Source organism: Drosophila takahashii, chromosome 2R (genome assembly GCF_030179915.1).
Source record: "Drosophila takahashii strain IR98-3 E-12201 chromosome 2R, DtakHiC1v2, whole genome shotgun sequence".
Taxonomy (NCBI): domain Eukaryota; kingdom Metazoa; phylum Arthropoda; class Insecta; order Diptera; family Drosophilidae; genus Drosophila; species Drosophila takahashii.
The window spans coordinates 36191137-36210603 of NC_091679.1; the positions used below are offsets into that span (position 1 = coordinate 36191137).

Sequence of the window (19467 nt, forward strand, 5' to 3'; positions counted from 1 at the left end):
TTATAAGGAAATTTAGTGCTAGGTTTTGAAAGTTTTTGCTTTATAAATCGATATAAATATATATCCTTTATTTTTCCTTGTTACTTAAATTTTAATTCGGGCTTTTGCGATACGCTCTACCCATAAGGAATGTACTCCTTTGGAAGAATCCTTTAAAGTTTAAACAGAGCTGCCAGATTGTCATTTCTATTTCTAGTTTTCTCGTACCGGGTTTATTTTCAAGAATTTCGGGGGAAATTCCATGCAATGTTATATTTTTGTAAAATTGAAAGTAAAAAAAATGTCAAAGAACATAGTGGTATGGTTATATAATAATGAGTTCAATATTACATTTTTGTATAAGCCATTTTTATTGTAAGCTGTAATAAGAAATATTAAATATGTTTTTAAAAACTTATTGGGTCTTCAACATCAAGGAAAGGGTATTTGAAGTTCGGCATACAGGGCACCAAATCTACATTTGTGGCATTTAGACGGTAGCGGCGAACGGTCACACAGTGCTTTTAGGAAAATCGTATCATGAGAGGAAAAGCGCCGTGCAAACAGTTAGAAAGTGCGCAATCGGACAGCGGAAGTGCGAAAAAGAACGGTCAGTGACGCTGCCCCAGCCGTTGGCCAGCTAATTAAGCAAAGTAATTAGGCCGCGGCCGATTAAACTAATTATTTTCCCCGCCTGAGCCTGCTTGTGTGCGTGTGTGTGTGAGTGTTGTTTTTGCCCTTGGCGAAGGCAAATAGTGCTGCTCTCCTCTGGCACAGATGACCTAAACGGCCATTTTTGCCGAGCGTTGCCAGACAGCCGAACAGGGTGCAATCGCGGCACAGTGGCAGCACCAAGCGTTTGCGCGAGAGAAATTTCCAAGCATTTTCTCGGGGGAAAGGAAAATACGTTTTAAAGGGGTTTAGCGTGCGGTAAAAACAGTCGAAATAGCGATAGTGCAGTGATTGATAAAGCCGCCGACCGCAAAAGTGAGTGTGCGGGCGGATGAGGTAATTCCCGATTCGGATTCCGATTGCGTGCGTCCCCAAGTTTCACGCCCATTCGCCGACTTCATTGGCTCCGTAATCATCAATTCATCAATGAGATGTTGATTTTGGCCAAAATCGCGATATGTGCGCGTCTTGTTTACAAATTAGTAACTAAAAAGTGAGGATTAAATCCGCCCTAGACTAATTGTTGACTTTGCTCCATGCAAATCGCGCAGTTTCGCCGAGATTTGGCCAATTTAAGTGGTGCCGCAGGCGAGGGGGGAGGAGGGGCTTTTTAAGCCCAGAGACCAGCTCACAAATACCAATGCGCCAGAGCAGCACACTTACGCACACACTCGCACTGCGCTCTTTTGTCTACGTCTTTGACTTTTTCTCGTTTGTAATCATTTTCCTCCCATTCGTACGTGTTTTTTCTACAAATATTAGAGCTCTCGAGCTGCTAATTAAATTATAAAACATACAGAATACAGAAGCGCTAAAGACGGGGCCGAAACCAAGCCCACAATCCCCGCTTGCTGGCCTATTTCGCCAAAGAAAAGAGAAGGAACCTCTGAGGAGAGAGTGCTGAAAAGAAGGTGAGTTTGGAAAAAAACTAGGCTATACTATATTCTATATTTCAAATATTCTAGACTTGGCCAGTCTAATACTAAGATTTCGCTTTGAAAGCCTGCCAAGTCTTTGAAAAACACCTGTCCCATCAATAAACGCTTGCCAATGTCCGCAGCTTTCACCAAATCTAGTTTGCCTGCTTGGACTCTCGCCCAGGAGCTCACTATGTAGACTCAAGAAAGCCCAAGAAATCATCATCATCGTCAGCAGCAGGGGAAATCTACACAGCCAGCATGTCGTTTATCACGAACCTGAAGAAGGTCTTCCACCTCGGCGGGGGTGAGGCCAAGAAGAAGCGCCTGTACAACAACATCAAGATGGACACGGATCCGGCGGAGGTCTGGGAAATGGTGGGTGAACTGGGCGACGGAGCCTTCGGGAAGGTCTACAAGGCCCAGCACAAGGAGCACAGGCGCTTTGCCGCCGCCAAAATGTGCCAGCTGGAGGATGAGGAGAACCTCAGCGATCACATGGTCGAGATCGATATTCTCTCGGAGATCAAGCACCCGAATGTGGTGGAACTGTACGAGGCCTTCTCTATTGATGATAAGCTGTGGGTGAGTATCTAACTGGGGTTCTTTGTATATAAGAATCCTGAATAATCCCTTGGAAATCCCCCACAGATGCTCATCGAGTACTGCGACGGCGGAGCCCTGGACAGCATCATGGTGGAGCTGGAGAAGCCCCTGACTGAGCCGCAGATTGCCTATGTTTGCAAGCACATGACCGAGGGTCTCACCTTCCTGCACCGCAACAAAGTCATCCATCGCGATCTGAAGGCCGGCAATGTGCTGCTCACCATGGAGGGTGGCGTTAAATTGGGTAGGTCTAGGAAATATCCCCCATTTAATCACCTTTTTATTATCATTTCTATGCTTTCAGCGGACTTTGGTGTCTCGGCCAAGAATAAACATACTATGCAAAAGCACGACACCTTCATCGGCACTCCCTACTGGATGGCACCCGAGCTGGTGCTCTGCGAAACGTTCCGGGACAATCCGTACGATCACAAAGTGGACATCTGGTCACTGGGCATCACGCTCATCGAGCTGGCCCAGATGGAGCCGCCCAACAGCGAGATGTCGCCCATGCGGGTGCTGCTAAAGATTCAGAAGAGCGAGCCGCCCAAGCTGGAGCAGCCCTCCAGGTGGAGCAAGGAGTTCAACGACTTCCTCAAGAAGTCCTTAGTCAAGGTGGGTAGCTCTATTGTCCATAAAGTTACTGAATTCTTTAACTGGTTATGTGATTTGTATCCCCAACAGGATCCCCAAGTGAGGCCCACGACGGATGTGCTGATGCAGCATGGCTTCATCAACAGGAATCTGGACGCCAAGCCCATCAAGGATCTGCTGCTCGAGTACAGGGCCGAGGTCGTGGAGGAGCTGGTGGACGATGAGACCGAGGTGAGTGATCCCCCGATGCCCTGGTATCCCTGTGCCCTGCACCACCGCACCCTTGTAGTCCAATTGCTAGACGATGATCTGATCTCTACGTTCTCTCACCTCTCCAACTGCTCTTTCTTCTCTCTTACACGCTGCCGCCTCAAAACCCAACCAATATCGCACCGCGCGATACATTATTTTTATACGTTTATCTTGGTTTTTTTCTCGACTATTCATTGCCTTGCGTTTATGTTACGTTCCGTTTGTTTTTGTTCTGCCAAAATGTCGCAATGTTTGTTCTTATCACTTGTATGTGTGGCTACTTGGAAATAATTGATATAGAAGCTTAAACGCCAAGTGAAGCGGCGCTCGCTCTATCAGAGGGTTGGTAAGTCGTTCTACAGCAACCAGTCCGTGCTCCGTCCGTTCCTGGCACCCGCACCCCCGCCCCCCCGCTCCCCGATCCGCCACTGCATCCCAGGCACTGTCCTCCAAAAGCGGGCGCACAATTAGTTTACTTATTTTATCAGCATTGCCAAATGGCGCTTATCACTTAGCTCCTCCGCTGAGTTTGTTTCTCCGTAAGCCCTTGCTATCGGTTTCTTGCGGTAATTATAGCAAGCACACTTTCAATCACACTGGGTTTTAAATTACTAATCAGTCTGACCAGCAGATAGCTGACAAAAGTGTCAGTTTCACTATCTATAAGCTCCTTACCTCAAGACTTAGATACTGTTTATGGAGCAATAACAGATGGAAATTGCCAACAATGCGTTCAGAGCTCAACGTCGGATGTAAACAAATTCTTTTGGGGTTTAAAAATAGGAATTACTCACATTTTCGGACTGTTTAAAACGATAGTATGCAAATTCGGCATGCCGAATGTGGTTAAAAAGTTTGTAGTTTGGCTTGCCAAAGTAGTAAAACTCAACTGCTAGCTATACTTTAGGAATTGCTATTATTATCGATATGCTAATGAGTGGTTTTTAATCTTCCATAGGAACCCCGCAACTCGGCGCTCCAGCTCGACCTGGACGATGACTCTGCTTCGCTGCAGAGCCAAGACATTGACAAACGTAAGTTCTTAAATTTATATACTTAAAAGGCCCCACTCATGATAAATTCCCCCTTAAAGTTCCAGGTACACCTACATCCATTTTGCGGGATGCCAAAGAGCAGTCCCAACCAAGTAGCAGTTTACCAATCGCAGCAGCGGCAGCGGCACCTGCAGCAGCAGCTACAACCACAACTAAAGCAACCACTCCGGACAGACCAAACCACACAAAGGATGACAATGCTGAAGCGGCAGCCCAGCAGCCGCCGCATACCAAAGTGCCTGCTCCAGCGCCTCCGTCGTCGTCGTCGTCGTCCCAGCAAACGCCACCACCGCAAGTCCAGCAGCCACCCACTCCACCAGCCCAAACCACAGCGGCCGTGCTGCAAAAGAAACCCGAAGATGTGGCAGCTGTTGCAGAGGCAGCTGAAAAAACCGAATCCGACAAGAAGGTAAGAACAACTGATCTGATTTAATTATATAAACTGATTTTAATACTTCTTTTTTTCCTTCAGCACTTTGTCAAAAAGGAAAAGGGCAAAGCCCCGCCCCCGCCGTCACCTTTGGGCCTTGCCAATGCCAAGCCGCCTGCCAGCGATAACCAGACATTATCTCCCAAAAAGCTGGCCACGCCCGAGCCCATCTCCTCGCCAGTCACCACGGCCATTGAGGTGGCCATTGGCCAGGAGGCGATGGACCCCAAACCGCAGCCGCCCTCGCCCACAGCCTCCTCCATTGTGTCTGTGCAATCGGTGGCCTCCTCCTCCGCCAGCTCCTCGGGCAGCGTCTCGAATGCTGTGCTCAGTTCGAGCACTTCCCTGATCACCATCAACAGCGATCCACCCACACCGCAGCATCAGCATCAACAGCTGCCGCCTCTGCAAGCGCAGCACTTGGTTCTGCCTAATAGCTTGGAGTCGGTGAGTCAGATTACCGTGGTGACCAGCACCCATCCGCCGGTGATTATCGACAACTCGGTGGTGCCGCCGCCACAGAACGAGGTGGTCATCGTGTCCAACGATCTGAACAAGAGCACTCACCTGCACGAGTCGTCGACGGACGACGACTTCCCCTCGCTGGACGACAGCTTGGGCGATGCCAGCACGCCGCCCCACAAGCAATCCTCCATGATATTGGCTGTGAATGAGCCGGCAGCTCCTCCGCCGCAGCCGCAGAACTCCTCCACTGTCCACGCCCGCAAGCTGGACGAGAGTGAGGTGCTGATTGTGAGTCCCTCGTATGCGGATGACGATTCGGCGTATAATACGGCCTCGGGCAGTCACAGTCACGACCACAGCGACCATCTGATGGACACCAGCCACGTGTCCGTGGTCACCGTGGGCGATGAGGTGGTCAAGGTGAAGGACAGCAGCAATGGAGTCGTCGGCATCGTGCCCGAGGACGTGAACATCATTGTGAACCGGTTCAAGCACGAGAAGCGATCGCCGGACAGCTCGCTGAGCGAGAATGGCTCGAATGGCTCGGTGCGCGGACGCCGGGGCATTGAGGTGCTCGTGGGCGGCGGCAGCGGGGGATCCGACGTGGACAGCATTGGCACCAACACTAGTCAGGACAGCCGGCACGAGACGGATCACAATAACAAGCAGCAGCAACCGCCGGCGTCTGTGCTAATGCCACCGCCGCCGCCCTCGGTGACGAATAATAACCACAACCATGAGACCATTGACGAGGAGGAGGAGGTGGTGATTCGGCCCAAGACGAGGGTTCCGCCCGTGGTCAAAGGAGTCAATGCGCAGGGCCTCACCAAGGAGGAGATTGAGCTGCGCAATCTGCGCAAGAAGACACGCAAGCGCACCCGCAAATTCGAGATCGATGGCGTGCAGATGACCACCACCACGAGTCGGGTGATCTACGGCGACGATGAGAACGGACGGATCTACGATGACCACGACTTCCGCAAGCAGGAGCTGCGCGAACTGAAGATGCTGCAGAAGCAGGAGAAGAAGCAGCAGACCGAACTGTACGTGAAGGAGCAGCAGGCCAAGGAGCAGCAGGATCGCCGCTTCGAGCAGGAGCGTTCCTCGCTGGAGAAGACCTACGAGGCGGACATGGACATGCTGGCGCGCCAGCACAAGCAGCTGGTGGAGAAGACGGAGCAGACGCAGGAGAACGAGCTGCGCTCCTCGTCCAAGCGCATTCGCTCCGAGCAGGAGCAGGAGCTGAAGATCTTCCGGGAGAACCTCAAGCAGGAGATCCGGCTGCTCAAGCAGGAGGTGGACCTGTTCCCCAAGGACAAGCGCAAGGACGAGTTCAAGCAGCGGCGCTCGGCCATGGAACTGGATCACGAGGAGAAGGAGCGCGCCTTCCTCGATTCCCTGAAGGAGCGGCATGAGCTTCTATTGCGACGGCTGAGCGAGAAGCATCGCGACCACCTGGCCACCATCAACCGCAACTTCCTGCAGCAGAAGCAGAATGCGATGCGGACGCGGGAGGCTCTGCTCTGGGAGTTGGAGGAGAAGCAGCTGCACGAACGCCATCAGCTTTCCAAGCGGCATGTGAAGGAGCTCTGCTTCATGCAGCGCCACCAGATGATCATACGGCACGAGAAGGAGCTCGATCAGGTGAAGCGAATGCTGCAGCGCAAGGAGGAGGACATGGTCAAGAAGCAGACGATGGAGAAGCGAGCCCTGCCCAAGCGAATCCGAGCAGAGCGCAAGGCACGAGACCTAATGTTCCGTGAATCCCTACGTATTTCCACGAACCTGGATCCGGATATTGAACGCGATCGCTTGAAGAAGGTATATCACAATGGTACATCATTAAAGTGTCCTTGATCTAATCTCCTTTTAAATTGCAGTTCCAGGAGCAGGAGAAGAAGCGCTACATGCAGGAGGAGCGACGATTCGAGGTCAAGCATCAAAAGCAATTGGAAGAGCTACGCGCCACACGCGAAAGCGCCATTAAGTAAGTGATCAGACTGAAGGAATACTCTCCTATCCCGTACTTACTCTACATCCCTCTACAGAGAACTGGAGCAGCTGCAGAACGAGAAGCGAAGGGCTCTGGTGGAGCACGAGCACTCCAAGCTATCGGAGATCGATGAGCGACTGAAGGGCGAGCTGCGCGAGTGGCGCGAACAGTTGGTGCCCCGCAAACAGGTGTGTATGCCCCATCCCCATTCGAGATCCGCCCAAGAGCTTTCTTTCGTTGGTGTTATGTGTTCTTTTTCTAAATGTACAAAGTAGATCAACTCGTTTGATATAAGTTGGTAATGATACCTATTGTATATTGATTGGTTTACGGTGAACTGTGGTGTCTTGTGCTCTCCTATTTTCCTTAAAATGAAACCCATCCCGACCAGTTCCGTCAAATTTGTGCGGCTTGGAGATGAGCAATATCCGGGATGGACTATCTAGGTGTATAGTTTAATTGTCTTTACCCAACCGATTTGTCATTCAATCAATACGCTTCTGACTCATTTGCTGGTGGGGTAATTACAAAGTGAGACAATGAATCATCGGTAAGCTGATCTATTTTGTATTCTGTGGTGCGATGACAACGACAACGACTGACAAACATCCCGTAGCTCATCTTTAAGCCGATGCAACTTGACCGAACCAAGGCTGAACTTAATCCAATTATTTTTTCAACTTTTTCTCTCTCTTTACACCCACGCAAATGCATTCACTTTGGTGGCCTACTGTACCTACTACTACCTACAAAACTAAACCAAAAAAAAAACCGAAACTGATAAAAATTAAACCAAAAATATATGCTTACCGCTGTGCTTCCCAACTACTAACCAAAAAACCAACCAACCAACCGATCAACGGACTTGGTCATGCATGTGTTTAACTACCAAATTGAAACGAGCCTAGGAGCTGAACCAACTGATCAAGCTGGCCATCGATCAGCACGAGAAGCGCTTCGGCCTGGTGGCCAACAGGGAGGAGTTTGAGGATCAGGAGGTGGAGCTGCCCGTGCGCCTGCGCAACATCTACAGCGAGCGCTCCTCGCGCATCCTTCCGCGCCACACCTTCATCGATCCCCAGCACTTGCCGCGCTCCCGCTCCTCGCTTTTGATGATGGGCGGCGGCGGCAGCCGGCTGTCCAACTTCCGCGGCTCGGCTCCAGACCTCAGCCAAAGTGTGCCCAGTACCCCCATCATGCACAAGCAGCAGCGATCCCAGATGATCAGCGATTTGGTGCTGGAGGAGGACGAGGAGCAGCTGCTGAGCGAACAGATGAAGCGGGCCAGCGTCACAACGCTGCCGGCACAGAATCAACTGCGCTTGATTACACACCTACCGTCGAACGAACTGGTCAAGGTGGTGACCTCCACTCCGCCGCTGAACAACGCGGAGGATGCGAGTGCCAAGCCGGCGATGAGCACTTTCAGGGGAGGCAGTACGTCGCCCAAGACACCAGATGACCTGGGCTTGGTCACCAACCGATTCAGCCGCCTGGATGCCAAGGCAGCGGCAGAGGCCAGCAACGTTGAGCTGCGCATTCACGAGGGTCCCGTGCTGACGGCCCACACGCAGCGCCTGCTGCACACCACATCCTTTGCCATCAAGCGACCCTCGCTGGCCAGCCGGAGCAGCGGCCGATCCTCGCTAAGCAGCGCCCAGTCGATGTTCAACATTAATGAGCTGTCCACGCGGTTCGCCAGCGATGCAGACCTGATCTTCGATTCCGGACGCAAGGCAGCCGCCCTGTTGGACGAAGTGCAGCCCCAGCTGAGGTCCTCGGTTAAGCCGGGACACAGTCGCCTCAACGGAAGCGTGGCATCGGCGGACTCGGCCGCCTCCTCCGAGGATTTCTACTACGATCTGTATGCGGCCAAGTACAAGCTGCCGAGGGTCAATCAGCGGCAGCACAGCTGCGAGGAGGATTCCTCGGCCATCTAGGAGGCGAAGGAGATGCAGAAGGATCATCGCGATCAGCACTTGCCACGTTTCGCAGCTTCCAAATATACTAACCAGTCAATCAAACCTGTACTCACACCTACTAACTGCAAATCAACCTGATTTTCATCCCTCGCTTGGTGCTGGCTAACTGCACATCCCTCGTAGTCTCAAACCCTTTCCCAATTCATCTTGCTAACCGAATTTGTAAAGCTTTTCCCCATCCACTTAACGCTCTGCATCGGCGATAGCCATACATTCTGTCTTGCCAAAAGTTGATTATGTTTGTTGGAAATGCTATTTTATTGAACGAAAAGTGGATTACTTGTTTGCCTATTTTTAATGCTAAAGTATTTTCTTGACTTGGATCAGCCCTCCGCCTCCAAATGCATTCCATTTAAGCAGTATTATCGAAGTACTTAGTAAACGAAAAATGAAAACAAAGAGAATAATAAAGAATACAATCAACATTCCACTTAGCAACATGCCAAGCATTTGTGTAGCCATATCTTACTCTAAACATTCTTATAACTATAGACATACAAATAAATATTATCATATCGCAAATTTCATGATGCTTCACTGTACACACCCACTATTACATATAAACACATGCAAACTTGCAATCAACAACAACGCGCTGCTATCGAAAACCAAAACAAAAACAAAAAAACCAAACCAAACCAAAAAATCTGTATCCAAAAACTTTTCTTGCCGGCTCTCCTCTTCTCGTAATGTGTAAAGCAACTACAGCAGCGGCTGCAACAAGAGGTTAGTCCTTTGATCTATCCCCAGTGTCCTTTCAAACTATGCTATGATATGTGGGGTTCCAGGCTCTGTAAATGGAGGTCGCATATCTGATGGTTCTGGGAGGCACTGTGTATTCTATGTATAGTTCTTCAGCTCTTAATGTCCTACTAATGCATGCGCTATGAAGCTAAACTTTCCTCCCACCCCTCTTCTATCTCTCTAACTTGATATTGTGATTTAGAATGAATGTTGTTGCCTAGTAAAACACACCCATGTTCTGTGAAATATTAATATTTATCCGATATTTTGAACCAGCGCCTGGAGGAAACCTTCGCCCAGCAGCTGGACGAAATGGAGACCCTGTACGGCGGAGCCCTGATTGTGTCCATGCCCTCGGACACGCTGCAGCGAGATCACTTCACCGGCTCGACGCGCAGCAGCCTGAGCTCGTATTCCGAGGGCTGAGGGCTGAAGGATGAGGGCCACGAACATAATGCCCGGGGACGACGGGAAGCCAGCCTGTCGAACCACCGGCAAACAAAGGAACTGCAAACTGCAGCGGCAGCAGCAGCAGCTATGACAGCTATGCAGAACGTAACAAAACAATTGTCAGCCATCCATTAAGGCTTCCGCCAGAGATTGAGCGCCTCTGCCTTTGCTTATATATATAGAGAGTATATATTTTAGATGGACATGTATGTATGTAAGTCGTGCCAAGCAGCGCGTCGGGTCAAGCTTAAGTTTTTTGTGTCGTAAAAGCCTATTGCATAAGTTTAATTTTATCATCTTTCAGTGTATGTTAGCCTATTGTTCTATTATTATTATTGTACATGTCTATCGATCTGTCGAAAAATCCAATGCGTTAGAATACCATATCTACGGTATACATGTCCGCATGTATATACATATGCATAGATGTACATATGTTATATGTGCACGAACCGTCGAGAGCAGAATTAAATTTACTTAATATTTATCTATGTTTAACACACCACACACACACACTCCCCTAAAGAGAAGGACAAACATACGTACGCCAAACAAATCTTTTTTGTTGACCTTATCGCTATTGTAAATATATCTATAAATATTTGTATCTTAACTATGCAACTTAACACACACACACTTAGAGACAGAGACACATCTACGGAAAAGTTTAGCAAAAGTTAATATGTGGCAACAGGAGAAATATGTGAGATGTTGGGATTCCATGAAACAAATTGTGTGAGCGCTCGAGTTTCGAGTTGCAGACGGACGTAGATATGCAGATGGATAATGAGAGGCCGTCGGGTAACGATAAAAGATATTTATATTTGTAAAAGTTTATGCTTATATATTTTATATAAATATATATATATATATATTTAAAATTAAACAAAAATAATATTCAACAAAAAAATATTAAAAAATAATAGAAAAATTACAAGAATGTATCTTTTTTTTGGAACTGAAGTGTATTATCTATATGATAATTACCCGGGACTCAGGCTCTATGGCTTTCTATAGCCTCACCTAAATCCAATTTAGCAAGATTAAATGGCAAACTTTGCCGTCGAAACTTCGGAAACTTAACTGCAGTAACTCAGCTGACTGGAAGCTTAAGTGTCGAAATGTCGGAAAATATGTCAGCACCAAAAATTGCTGTACTCTCGCAGGCATCGGCATCCCAACAAAAGTATCTGTTCACTGGGCTTGGCATTTCTCTGGCTAAGCGATGGCATGCTGTGCCTTTCGATTACATGGTCAACAGTGCGTATGGGCAACGTGGGCTTCCAAAGGAATTTTCCCGCTTCCTCGAGGGTTGTTACCGAATTCCGGCATATGGATGCATTGGCAACTGATAAACTCGACCTTCCTGCAGCACTCGTTTTCTGGCCATTTATTGCAGCAGTTCTTGGAACTGTCTTTTCTCAGGACCACGCCCTCGGCCCACTCGCAATCAATTCAGCCCCTAATCCGAGCTGGTCATCCCACATCCCCGTCCTCATCCTCCCAGTGGCACAGAGCTCTTACTCATCTTTCCCTTTGCATTGTCCATTTATGTATTTTTATATCATATATGATGGTATGACGAGCATACAGACCTTAGCACATGCCAAGCCCAAGGGGAAAGTGCGGGCCTGTCGGTTGCCAGGATTTGGATGGGCGACGTAGGCGGGTGAACAAATGGTGGGGGGGTGTGGGTCACTGGGGCCACTGCCACTGCCATTGCCAGTGTCATGTCAGGCGCGTTAGATCCATTGTTGTCCAGTTTAAACGCAACATGAATTGCTATTAATAAAGCCAAGGCACTTGAGGGACCCGCTCGTAATTGGCAAAGGGTTCGAAGTTAAAATACTGTGATGTAATTAGCTTTTGGCGGATAATCACTTTTAGGAGAATTTGAGTTTTTATTACGAATTGTGAATTTTATAAAGTTCAGGTGGGGGAACCAAGTGAAGTAATGTTTAAAAATAATTTCTGGTAAACTTAAAGATTCATATTTTTATGGTACGTTTCATAAGGTTTTTTTTTCGAAAAATGCTCCTAAAATGCAGAAATAATGAAAAAAGAAATATGAAACTAAGGATTATATTATATATATTAACTTTTCATGGACAAATAAATGTTGAATACTGAAGGTCATGTCAAGAGGTATTTTGGCTTGATATGAAAAGTTTTTAAAATGACAAAGTATTTGAATACCCTAAAACAAAATATTTATTGGATAAATACTTGCGGCACCAATAAAGAAGAACTATTTCAACAGAATTTCGTTCGCATAAAACGGTAATGTGAAATATGGAATGTCATACGATGACATTTTATCCCCCTAATCAACCCCGAGGATTCACATGAATAAATAGCTAAGACTAAAAACATTTTGCTTATATTTCGCACAATAATTTAGTATATCACTTTGTCTTTTTCATTCAATAAGACGATTGTACTTACCTTGCTCTTCTATGAATAAAGAACCCTGCAGTTAAAATTGACTCAAAGCTGGCTCAAGTGGTTATTTTCCTTACAAATGTAGTGCCGGCCCGGAATGCCCATTGAACTGGCAATTGTGACCGTACGCCGCTGGTATTATTTAATTGAAATGTGAGAATGCGCTTTTCCAGCGATTCCACTTCACACGAACACCCTCGCAGCGGCACTCACACTAACGCGCCACACTTACACTCATTCGCCAGGAGTCCCATTGAAAAGTTGCCCGTGCTGTTGTTGGTGTTGCTGTTGGCACACTTGATGTTGCCATTGCTGCTGCAGATGTGGCAGTCGTAGATGCTGCCTGCTACAAAAGATGGCACTCGAGCAATGCCCGTGGGCCTCGTGCGGACTTGTCTTCGCCACCTGGAATTCCCCTAGCCCACTGGGCGTCCTAAGCCCCTCCCCCCACACCCGCCTCCCCACTTCCCCTGCTCAACCCCCTTTCAGTTGGACTGTTGCGGCGTTTTCATTCATATTCATCCATTAAGTTCCGCTGCCAGCACATTTTCGGCTGCACGCACACACTGGCATTCCATTTTCCGTATGTCCTTTGTGCGAGGGTGTTGGTAAAAGGATGCTCGCCAACAAACACAAATTCCAGCATAAAGAATTCGCGCGCTCACTCTCTCTCTCTCTGCTTTTCTTTTCTCTCTCCCGCTCGGCTGCTGCTGCTGCTGCTCGGCTTTCGCTCTGTATCTTCTCGGCTCCGTACCGTTATATACCTTGGCTGAAATTTTCAGCTTCAGTCCCGGATGAGATTTAGAAACGTGCGCTACAAACTCTCTCCCAGTTCCGCTGAAAATCATAGCTAATAATCGAGTGGAAAACAAAGCGCGTGCAAAAAGCTGCCAACGATTTCAAGGGAATTTTTGTACAACAAGCAATAATTAAATACATAAATTATAGCGAATATAATTAAGAGTTGTGTTGTGTCTGTAGAGCAAGCAAAAAAAAAAAAGAAGAAAGATAAAATAAAATAATAAACCCGATTTACAACAATGTTAAATGTGGAAACTTTTGGCACGCAACTAAAAACGGAGGCAGCGACGTCGGCGTCGCAGTTCGCATTGTGTATAATAAAATTGGCGAAAGGCGAAATGAATTGAGCAGGCAGTGGACCCAAAAAGGAGAGGCGGAGCAGCAGCGGGGGGCGGGGCAGCAGGGAGCGGCAGGATACGATACTAGAAAGCAGAAAGCCGAAGAAGATGTGCGCGCACAATACAAAAAATTACAAAGCATACTTTTGGGAGCGGCAAATGGCCAAAATCAACAGAAACAGCAAAGGCAACAAAAGCAACAGCAACACCAAGGCAGCGACGCCGGCAGCATCACTAAACCCAAAAACAAAAACAAAGGCAGCATCAGCAACAACAACACCAACAGCAACAGCAACAACAACAGCAGCGATGTCACCGTTACAACGGAACACTTACAAATAAGCAATAGGTTAGAGCAAGAGGGCACGAGAGAGCGCCAGGAGAGAGCAGTGAAAGCGAAAAAGAGAGCGAGCGCAAGTAAGTAAGTGAGAGCTCCCCAATGCATGTTTGTGTGTGTGCGTTGGCGGCGCTGTCGACGTCGGCAGCGCTGCTTTCTCCGTTTCCAGTGCTCTCGTTTTGATTAAACTTTGTGCGAGTAGGTCGGTGGGGCGCGGCTCAGCCACCCCCTCTCCCCCCACCACCACCCCCTCGACCTCTAGCCCTCTAGTTCGCACAACCTCACCCAAAGTATGCACGGCGAAAAAAGCATTTAAAACTGACTGAAAGTAGTTACTTTTCCTTGCAAAAAATGTTTTTATAGGTCCTTTTAAACCATAAATATCACAACATTTATGGAATTACTAAAGATTAAAGAAAGTGCGCTGCATTACAGTGAAATAACATTGAAAAGACCTAGTTTAGCTATCAAAAAAATAGTTTCTAAGCCACAAACATTTTTAAAATACCATGTTTTTCAAGAAATTCGAATAGAAATAAAAAAGTTTTTTTTAAATAAACTCTTTTTGATAAATTACTAGAAAAATAATATAATTGAAATGAGAATTAGCGATTTAATTAGACAATATTGGTTATGGGATACTAAAGATTTTTCTAAAACACCAAATTTCTCTCTGTGTGGTCACATTTCGCATGGCAATATGCTTAGCGGACAGCCGGAGCATAAGGTGAAAGCCAGTCCAGCAATTTAATTTCCGCAAACAAGCCAGGCAGCAAAGCACTCGCAGCTCGGACCGAGGAAAATGTGAAAAGCAGGCAACAGAAAACAGAAAAGCAGGCAACAGAAAGCAGCCAACAGCTCAGGGCATCCGCTTGGCATCAGCAGCCATGTGGCAAGCAATTAAACTCGCGCAAAAATTAACATAAGCCAGCAGAAAAGAAAGGAGAAATGGGCCCAAGTGAAAGACGGGGCGCTCCAAAGTATGCAAGCTAGTTGGCCTGCCCTTTCTTTCTTTCCGTTACTTTTTCGTGTGTGTGGGTGAGTGGGTGTGTGTAAATAGGCGTGAGCCAGTGTGTGTGCGCGTTGACAGAGCCCGCATAAAAAGAAGCGAACCAGAACGAGAGCGAGAATATCCAATGCAAAATAAAGCCGACTGTTGATGAGCTGATCAAAAATACACACTTTCGCAGACAGTGAAATTTGGCTAAATGAGAAAATACTTGGGAGATACTGTAAAACATACATATGAAGCATACAAACCCAGAAAAATTCAATACTTCAACTTTCGTACATTTGAAAATATATTTCTCGTTAAAAGGTGTCTAAAAGTATGCTAAGATTTTCATAAAAGTTCTTAAATGAAATTTATAAACATTAAAATACATTAAATATTTTTAAATTTCCATATTTTGTTAGGTCCCTTAGCTTTATGGCCATTTGTTCTTTTCCCCCAATTAGCAAATGAAAAGCATTAATCAATATTTCACTTTTCATTAAATCATTGGTTGCCAAGAGCTTAAATATAAGAACTGTGTCACCTGATCGCCTGTTAGCGCCTGATAAAAGGAAAATTTACAATCATCCACTGAGCTGCTGTAATTGACTGGCATTATTATTTATTTTGGCCAAGATAAAAAGGTAGATTTACAATTGGCGAGCGCGCATCTAATTATAAGCTGGTACAACTATGGGAACTAAAAAATAAAATGTGATTTGATTAACGGTTGCCCACTGTGTTTACTTCATCGTTCCACCAGCTCGTGGCGGTGTCATAAAAATAGCCTAATAAATGGCAAAACAAATCCTCGCGGGTCGCAGGTTGCTCACGCATGAGGATGTGTGTGTATCATATATGGTTACTTGTGTTTTTGCGCCCGACGCATTTGATAATAAATCCATAAATCCTTTTTTTATGGCAGCCAAAAAGCGAGGCACGGCAACAAGAAGCTCAATTCGATTACTTGCCAAAGGAGCGGTCGCCTGATAAATTTGAATGTAACATAAAGCGGACAGCCAGCAGAAGGGAAACAAATCGGGGAACTGATTACCAATAACTACATACACAGATAAAAAAAAGTTTTAGGATAACATTTAAATACACAAGCTTTAAGTAAAGCTTTAAATAATAAAATAAATAAAAAATGAGGAAACCTTTTTTTTTAAATACTAAAAACCAAAATATACTTTTATGGCTATAAGACCGATAAGGACATATTCAAAGTTTGAACGTCTGTATTTCGAGCAAACTTATCATAGAGATAGCATTTCCCATTATTATTTCTAGCAGTGTAGTTACGCCCCAGAAATCCGTAAGCTGACGTGGCCAAGTCAAAATCACGTAGCCGAGAAATAACGATGCAACTACTTTGGTCTCGAGAAACGAAACACAAAACAAACCCTCACTGTAAGGATAACCAAGTAGTATCGACTCGCACTCGACTCTGGCGATTTGTTTTTTTCATTTATTGGAAATGTGGTGCCCTCTCCATTTGTTGCTGAGGTTGAGGTTGAGTTGAGGTTGGGTTTGTTGTTGTCAATACGATACGTCGGCTCAATTTATGGCGCCCCATTGGTTTTGCCCATCTCCATCTCGCCTGTTTGTTAGCTTGTTTTGCAATTGATTTATACGTGTGTGCGTGTTTTCAATGAGATAAACAGACGGATTTTGATTGATTTATTGGTTAACGCTGCATTTAATTGGGCATCCATTGGAGTTATAGCCATAAATAGCCGAAAACAAGAGCAGAGGCAAAGCCCGTGGAAATTATCCATTGGTATTGATTGAGCTCGACAAGAGGTCAATTGAGCCGTCAATGTGCATATTTCAGTTATGATTTCGAGTTTGTAAATGTGATATTTCAATTGGTTTAATAATTGACGCAATTTGCATTAAGCTTGTCATTTGTTTAAATTCAGTCATGCGACCTAAAGTAGGCAATGTTATTTTTACTGGCAATTTACCTCTAATACCAATTGCTTTCAAGTAACTCAGGGCTTAAAACAACTGCAGTCAATCAAATTGTAATCTTTTTAGTTGCGAAAGGTAGCAGTTCACGACGTTTTCTTTACTGAGAATCCATTTAATTGCAGGCTTAGAGCAATTAAGACTGGAATTAAATATTCAGTGACAGTGAGTGACTTTAGCTCTTCATGTCCTTTAGTGTTGAATGCATTTAATCTCGGGCTTAAAATCAATGCACGTATTACAGCAGAATGTTGGATGTGTTACAGAAATAACATAGTTTTTAAAATCGGTTAAAAAGGTGCTTAAAAGTATGCCGAGTTAAAAACAACGTTGACTTTTGGAAAAGTCCATTGGGCATTCGTGTTTATTATACATTATACATTATAAAAACATTTAAAGGTGAATACTAAATTCCAGTCATTTCTATGGCATACTCGATTAAGAGGAATTTCCTGCAAATTATTACGTATACGTAAATTACTTCTCAGAACTTTATCCTATTTGTAGGCAACACTGGCTTTACCAGAAAATTATTATAAAACACTTCTGGTCAATTAACATTAAATCAGTTTAGATGGAAAATGTTTATGCAGTCCAGGTTGTTTACTTTACTGAGAATAGATTCAATGCCATGCAATTAAGACTAGAGCTGTCGTAAAAGAAGGAGCAGAAATTGAAAAGGATTAAGTGGTTTATGTATACTGACTTTTGCCTTTTTATGTTCCTATGTTCTTCCTTTCAATGCCATTAATTACAGACCTTAAACAAATTCTGAATAGGTTTCTCTGAAAAATATGGCGTATGCGTAAATTAGTTTTCTGGAATTTGACCCTTTTGTGGCGGGATTTCATAAAAAAGGGAAAACGCCCTGACCAATGACAATGGTGTAGCGAACACAATAACTTAGCAGGCATTGAATGCGAATCAATCACGGACATCTCATTGTGGCCCGTTCGCTTCACCACGTATCATGGCCTATCAATCAGGTGGCGTATGCGTAACGTGGCTTTTCATTACGGCCTGTGAAAAACTTTCCAAATCAAAGTCGCCGCGCACAATGGCTGCCAAATGAACAGGCCCCTCCTATTCCGCACTCCCAGATACACCAGATTCACCAGATATGTATAGGCATATGGCCAATGACAACATCAATAGTTTTGAAAAGTGTCAGAGGAAGCCGCCTGGAACATTTCCGTGCCAAAGTGTCGGGGCTCGCTGAAACAGCTCGATGCTCCTTGTTCGAGCCAAGTTCTTTCCTCGACTGTTGCACGGCCTGTTGTTATTTTTGTTATTTTTGTCGTTTTTGCCACCGCCATTGTTGGCAGAACAGTAATAAGCGAACAACAAATGTTGTGGGTGTGGCTGAAATGCCTGGCTGGAAATGGGAAACGGGTGGCTGAGGCCTGCCAAGGAAACGCATTCAAGCCGTTTTCATTTTCATTTACGTTTACATTTACATTTACAGTTTTCATTTCCATTAAAACAAATCACACAGAAAATGTCATTTTGCAGAGAGGACAAAGCAAGTCGGCCCCTGGCATTGTAAATATATTATTTCGCTTCCTCCCCCACAATTCCCACAATTCATTCCCTGCCAAGTTGAGATATATCAAAGGCCAGTGCTGTGGACAGTTTCTCATAAATCTCGCCATTCTTTTTCCCATGGCTCCTATTCGCATTCCCATTCGCAGTCGGGGGAGTCATGTGACTATATCTATATGCACTTGCCCCACCCAAAGCTCGAAGGTCTCAAGACGATTATAGTATAACCGCTGTGCTGAAGACTTTTTCGGTGCTTAACCGCCCAAGTTGGCTTATCATAATTATCGCTGCATCCAGTTGCCTCGCTGGGAATCTTCATTTGGTTAATTATTTCCACCGCAAGCTGTTCCTTTGGCTTGCCACCGACATCATCTGACATTTCCACATCTACTTACTTAATTTAATAATTTTCTCCGGCGCCACTTTACGGCTTATCCTTTAGCATCTATTTGAAGTTTATGACTCTCATTCAAAAGGCTGTAAATTCGTCAAGTTACGAGACGATTGAAAGGTTAACTATCAGGCAGCCAAGGAGCAGTTGTCGCTTTTGATACTTGAGTTGTATAAATGTAGGAGCTAAAAACATGCAATTTTATGCTTCTGGGAAAAAAAGTTGAAGAACTAATTCAATTTGCTGTTTTGCTACTGTAAATGATGATAAAATCATACAAAAAGGATAGAGCTTTTAAAGTTATCATCATAATTTCATATTTAATTTACGTAAAATATTCTGAGTTTTATAGGTTGCTTAGTTTTCATTTCAATAGAACCGTCTGAGTAATTATTTCAGGGTGTTTTCCGGTCGAACCGCTCTGTAATCCCCATCTAATACCCTCCATTTTATTGCTTGCAGGGTCTGGGAAAAATGGCCAACGCCTTGCGTGGGTGCAGCCAAAAGGACAA

General features: G+C 45.6%; 1 protein-coding gene across 5 annotated transcripts; it reads left to right on the forward strand.

Annotated features, from left to right (window-relative positions):
• The first annotated feature begins 460 nt into the window (after positions 1-460).
• On the forward strand, positions 461-11079 carry Slik (Sterile20-like kinase). 5 transcript variants are annotated; one of them, XM_070213495.1, is made up of 13 exons: positions 461-589; positions 1414-1562; positions 1712-2153; positions 2220-2418; positions 2479-2789; positions 2859-2999; positions 3979-4054; positions 4114-4484; positions 4548-6791; positions 6851-6957; positions 7019-7151; positions 9645-9671; positions 9966-11079. In XM_070213495.1, exons 3-13 carry the CDS (start codon positions 1830-1832, stop codon positions 10113-10115), a joined length of 4083 nt encoding a protein of 1360 aa, XP_070069596.1. In that variant the 5' UTR covers positions 461-589; positions 1414-1562; positions 1712-1829; the 3' UTR covers positions 10116-11079. The 5 variants fall into 5 exon arrangements, with proteins under 5 accessions (XP_070069596.1, XP_017007886.2, XP_017007883.2 ...); XM_017152397.3 differs by lacking the exon at positions 9645-9671; XM_017152394.3 differs by lacking the exons at positions 9645-9671; positions 9966-11079 and adding an exon at positions 7872-9467.
• Positions 11080-19467: the final 8388 nt, after the last annotated feature.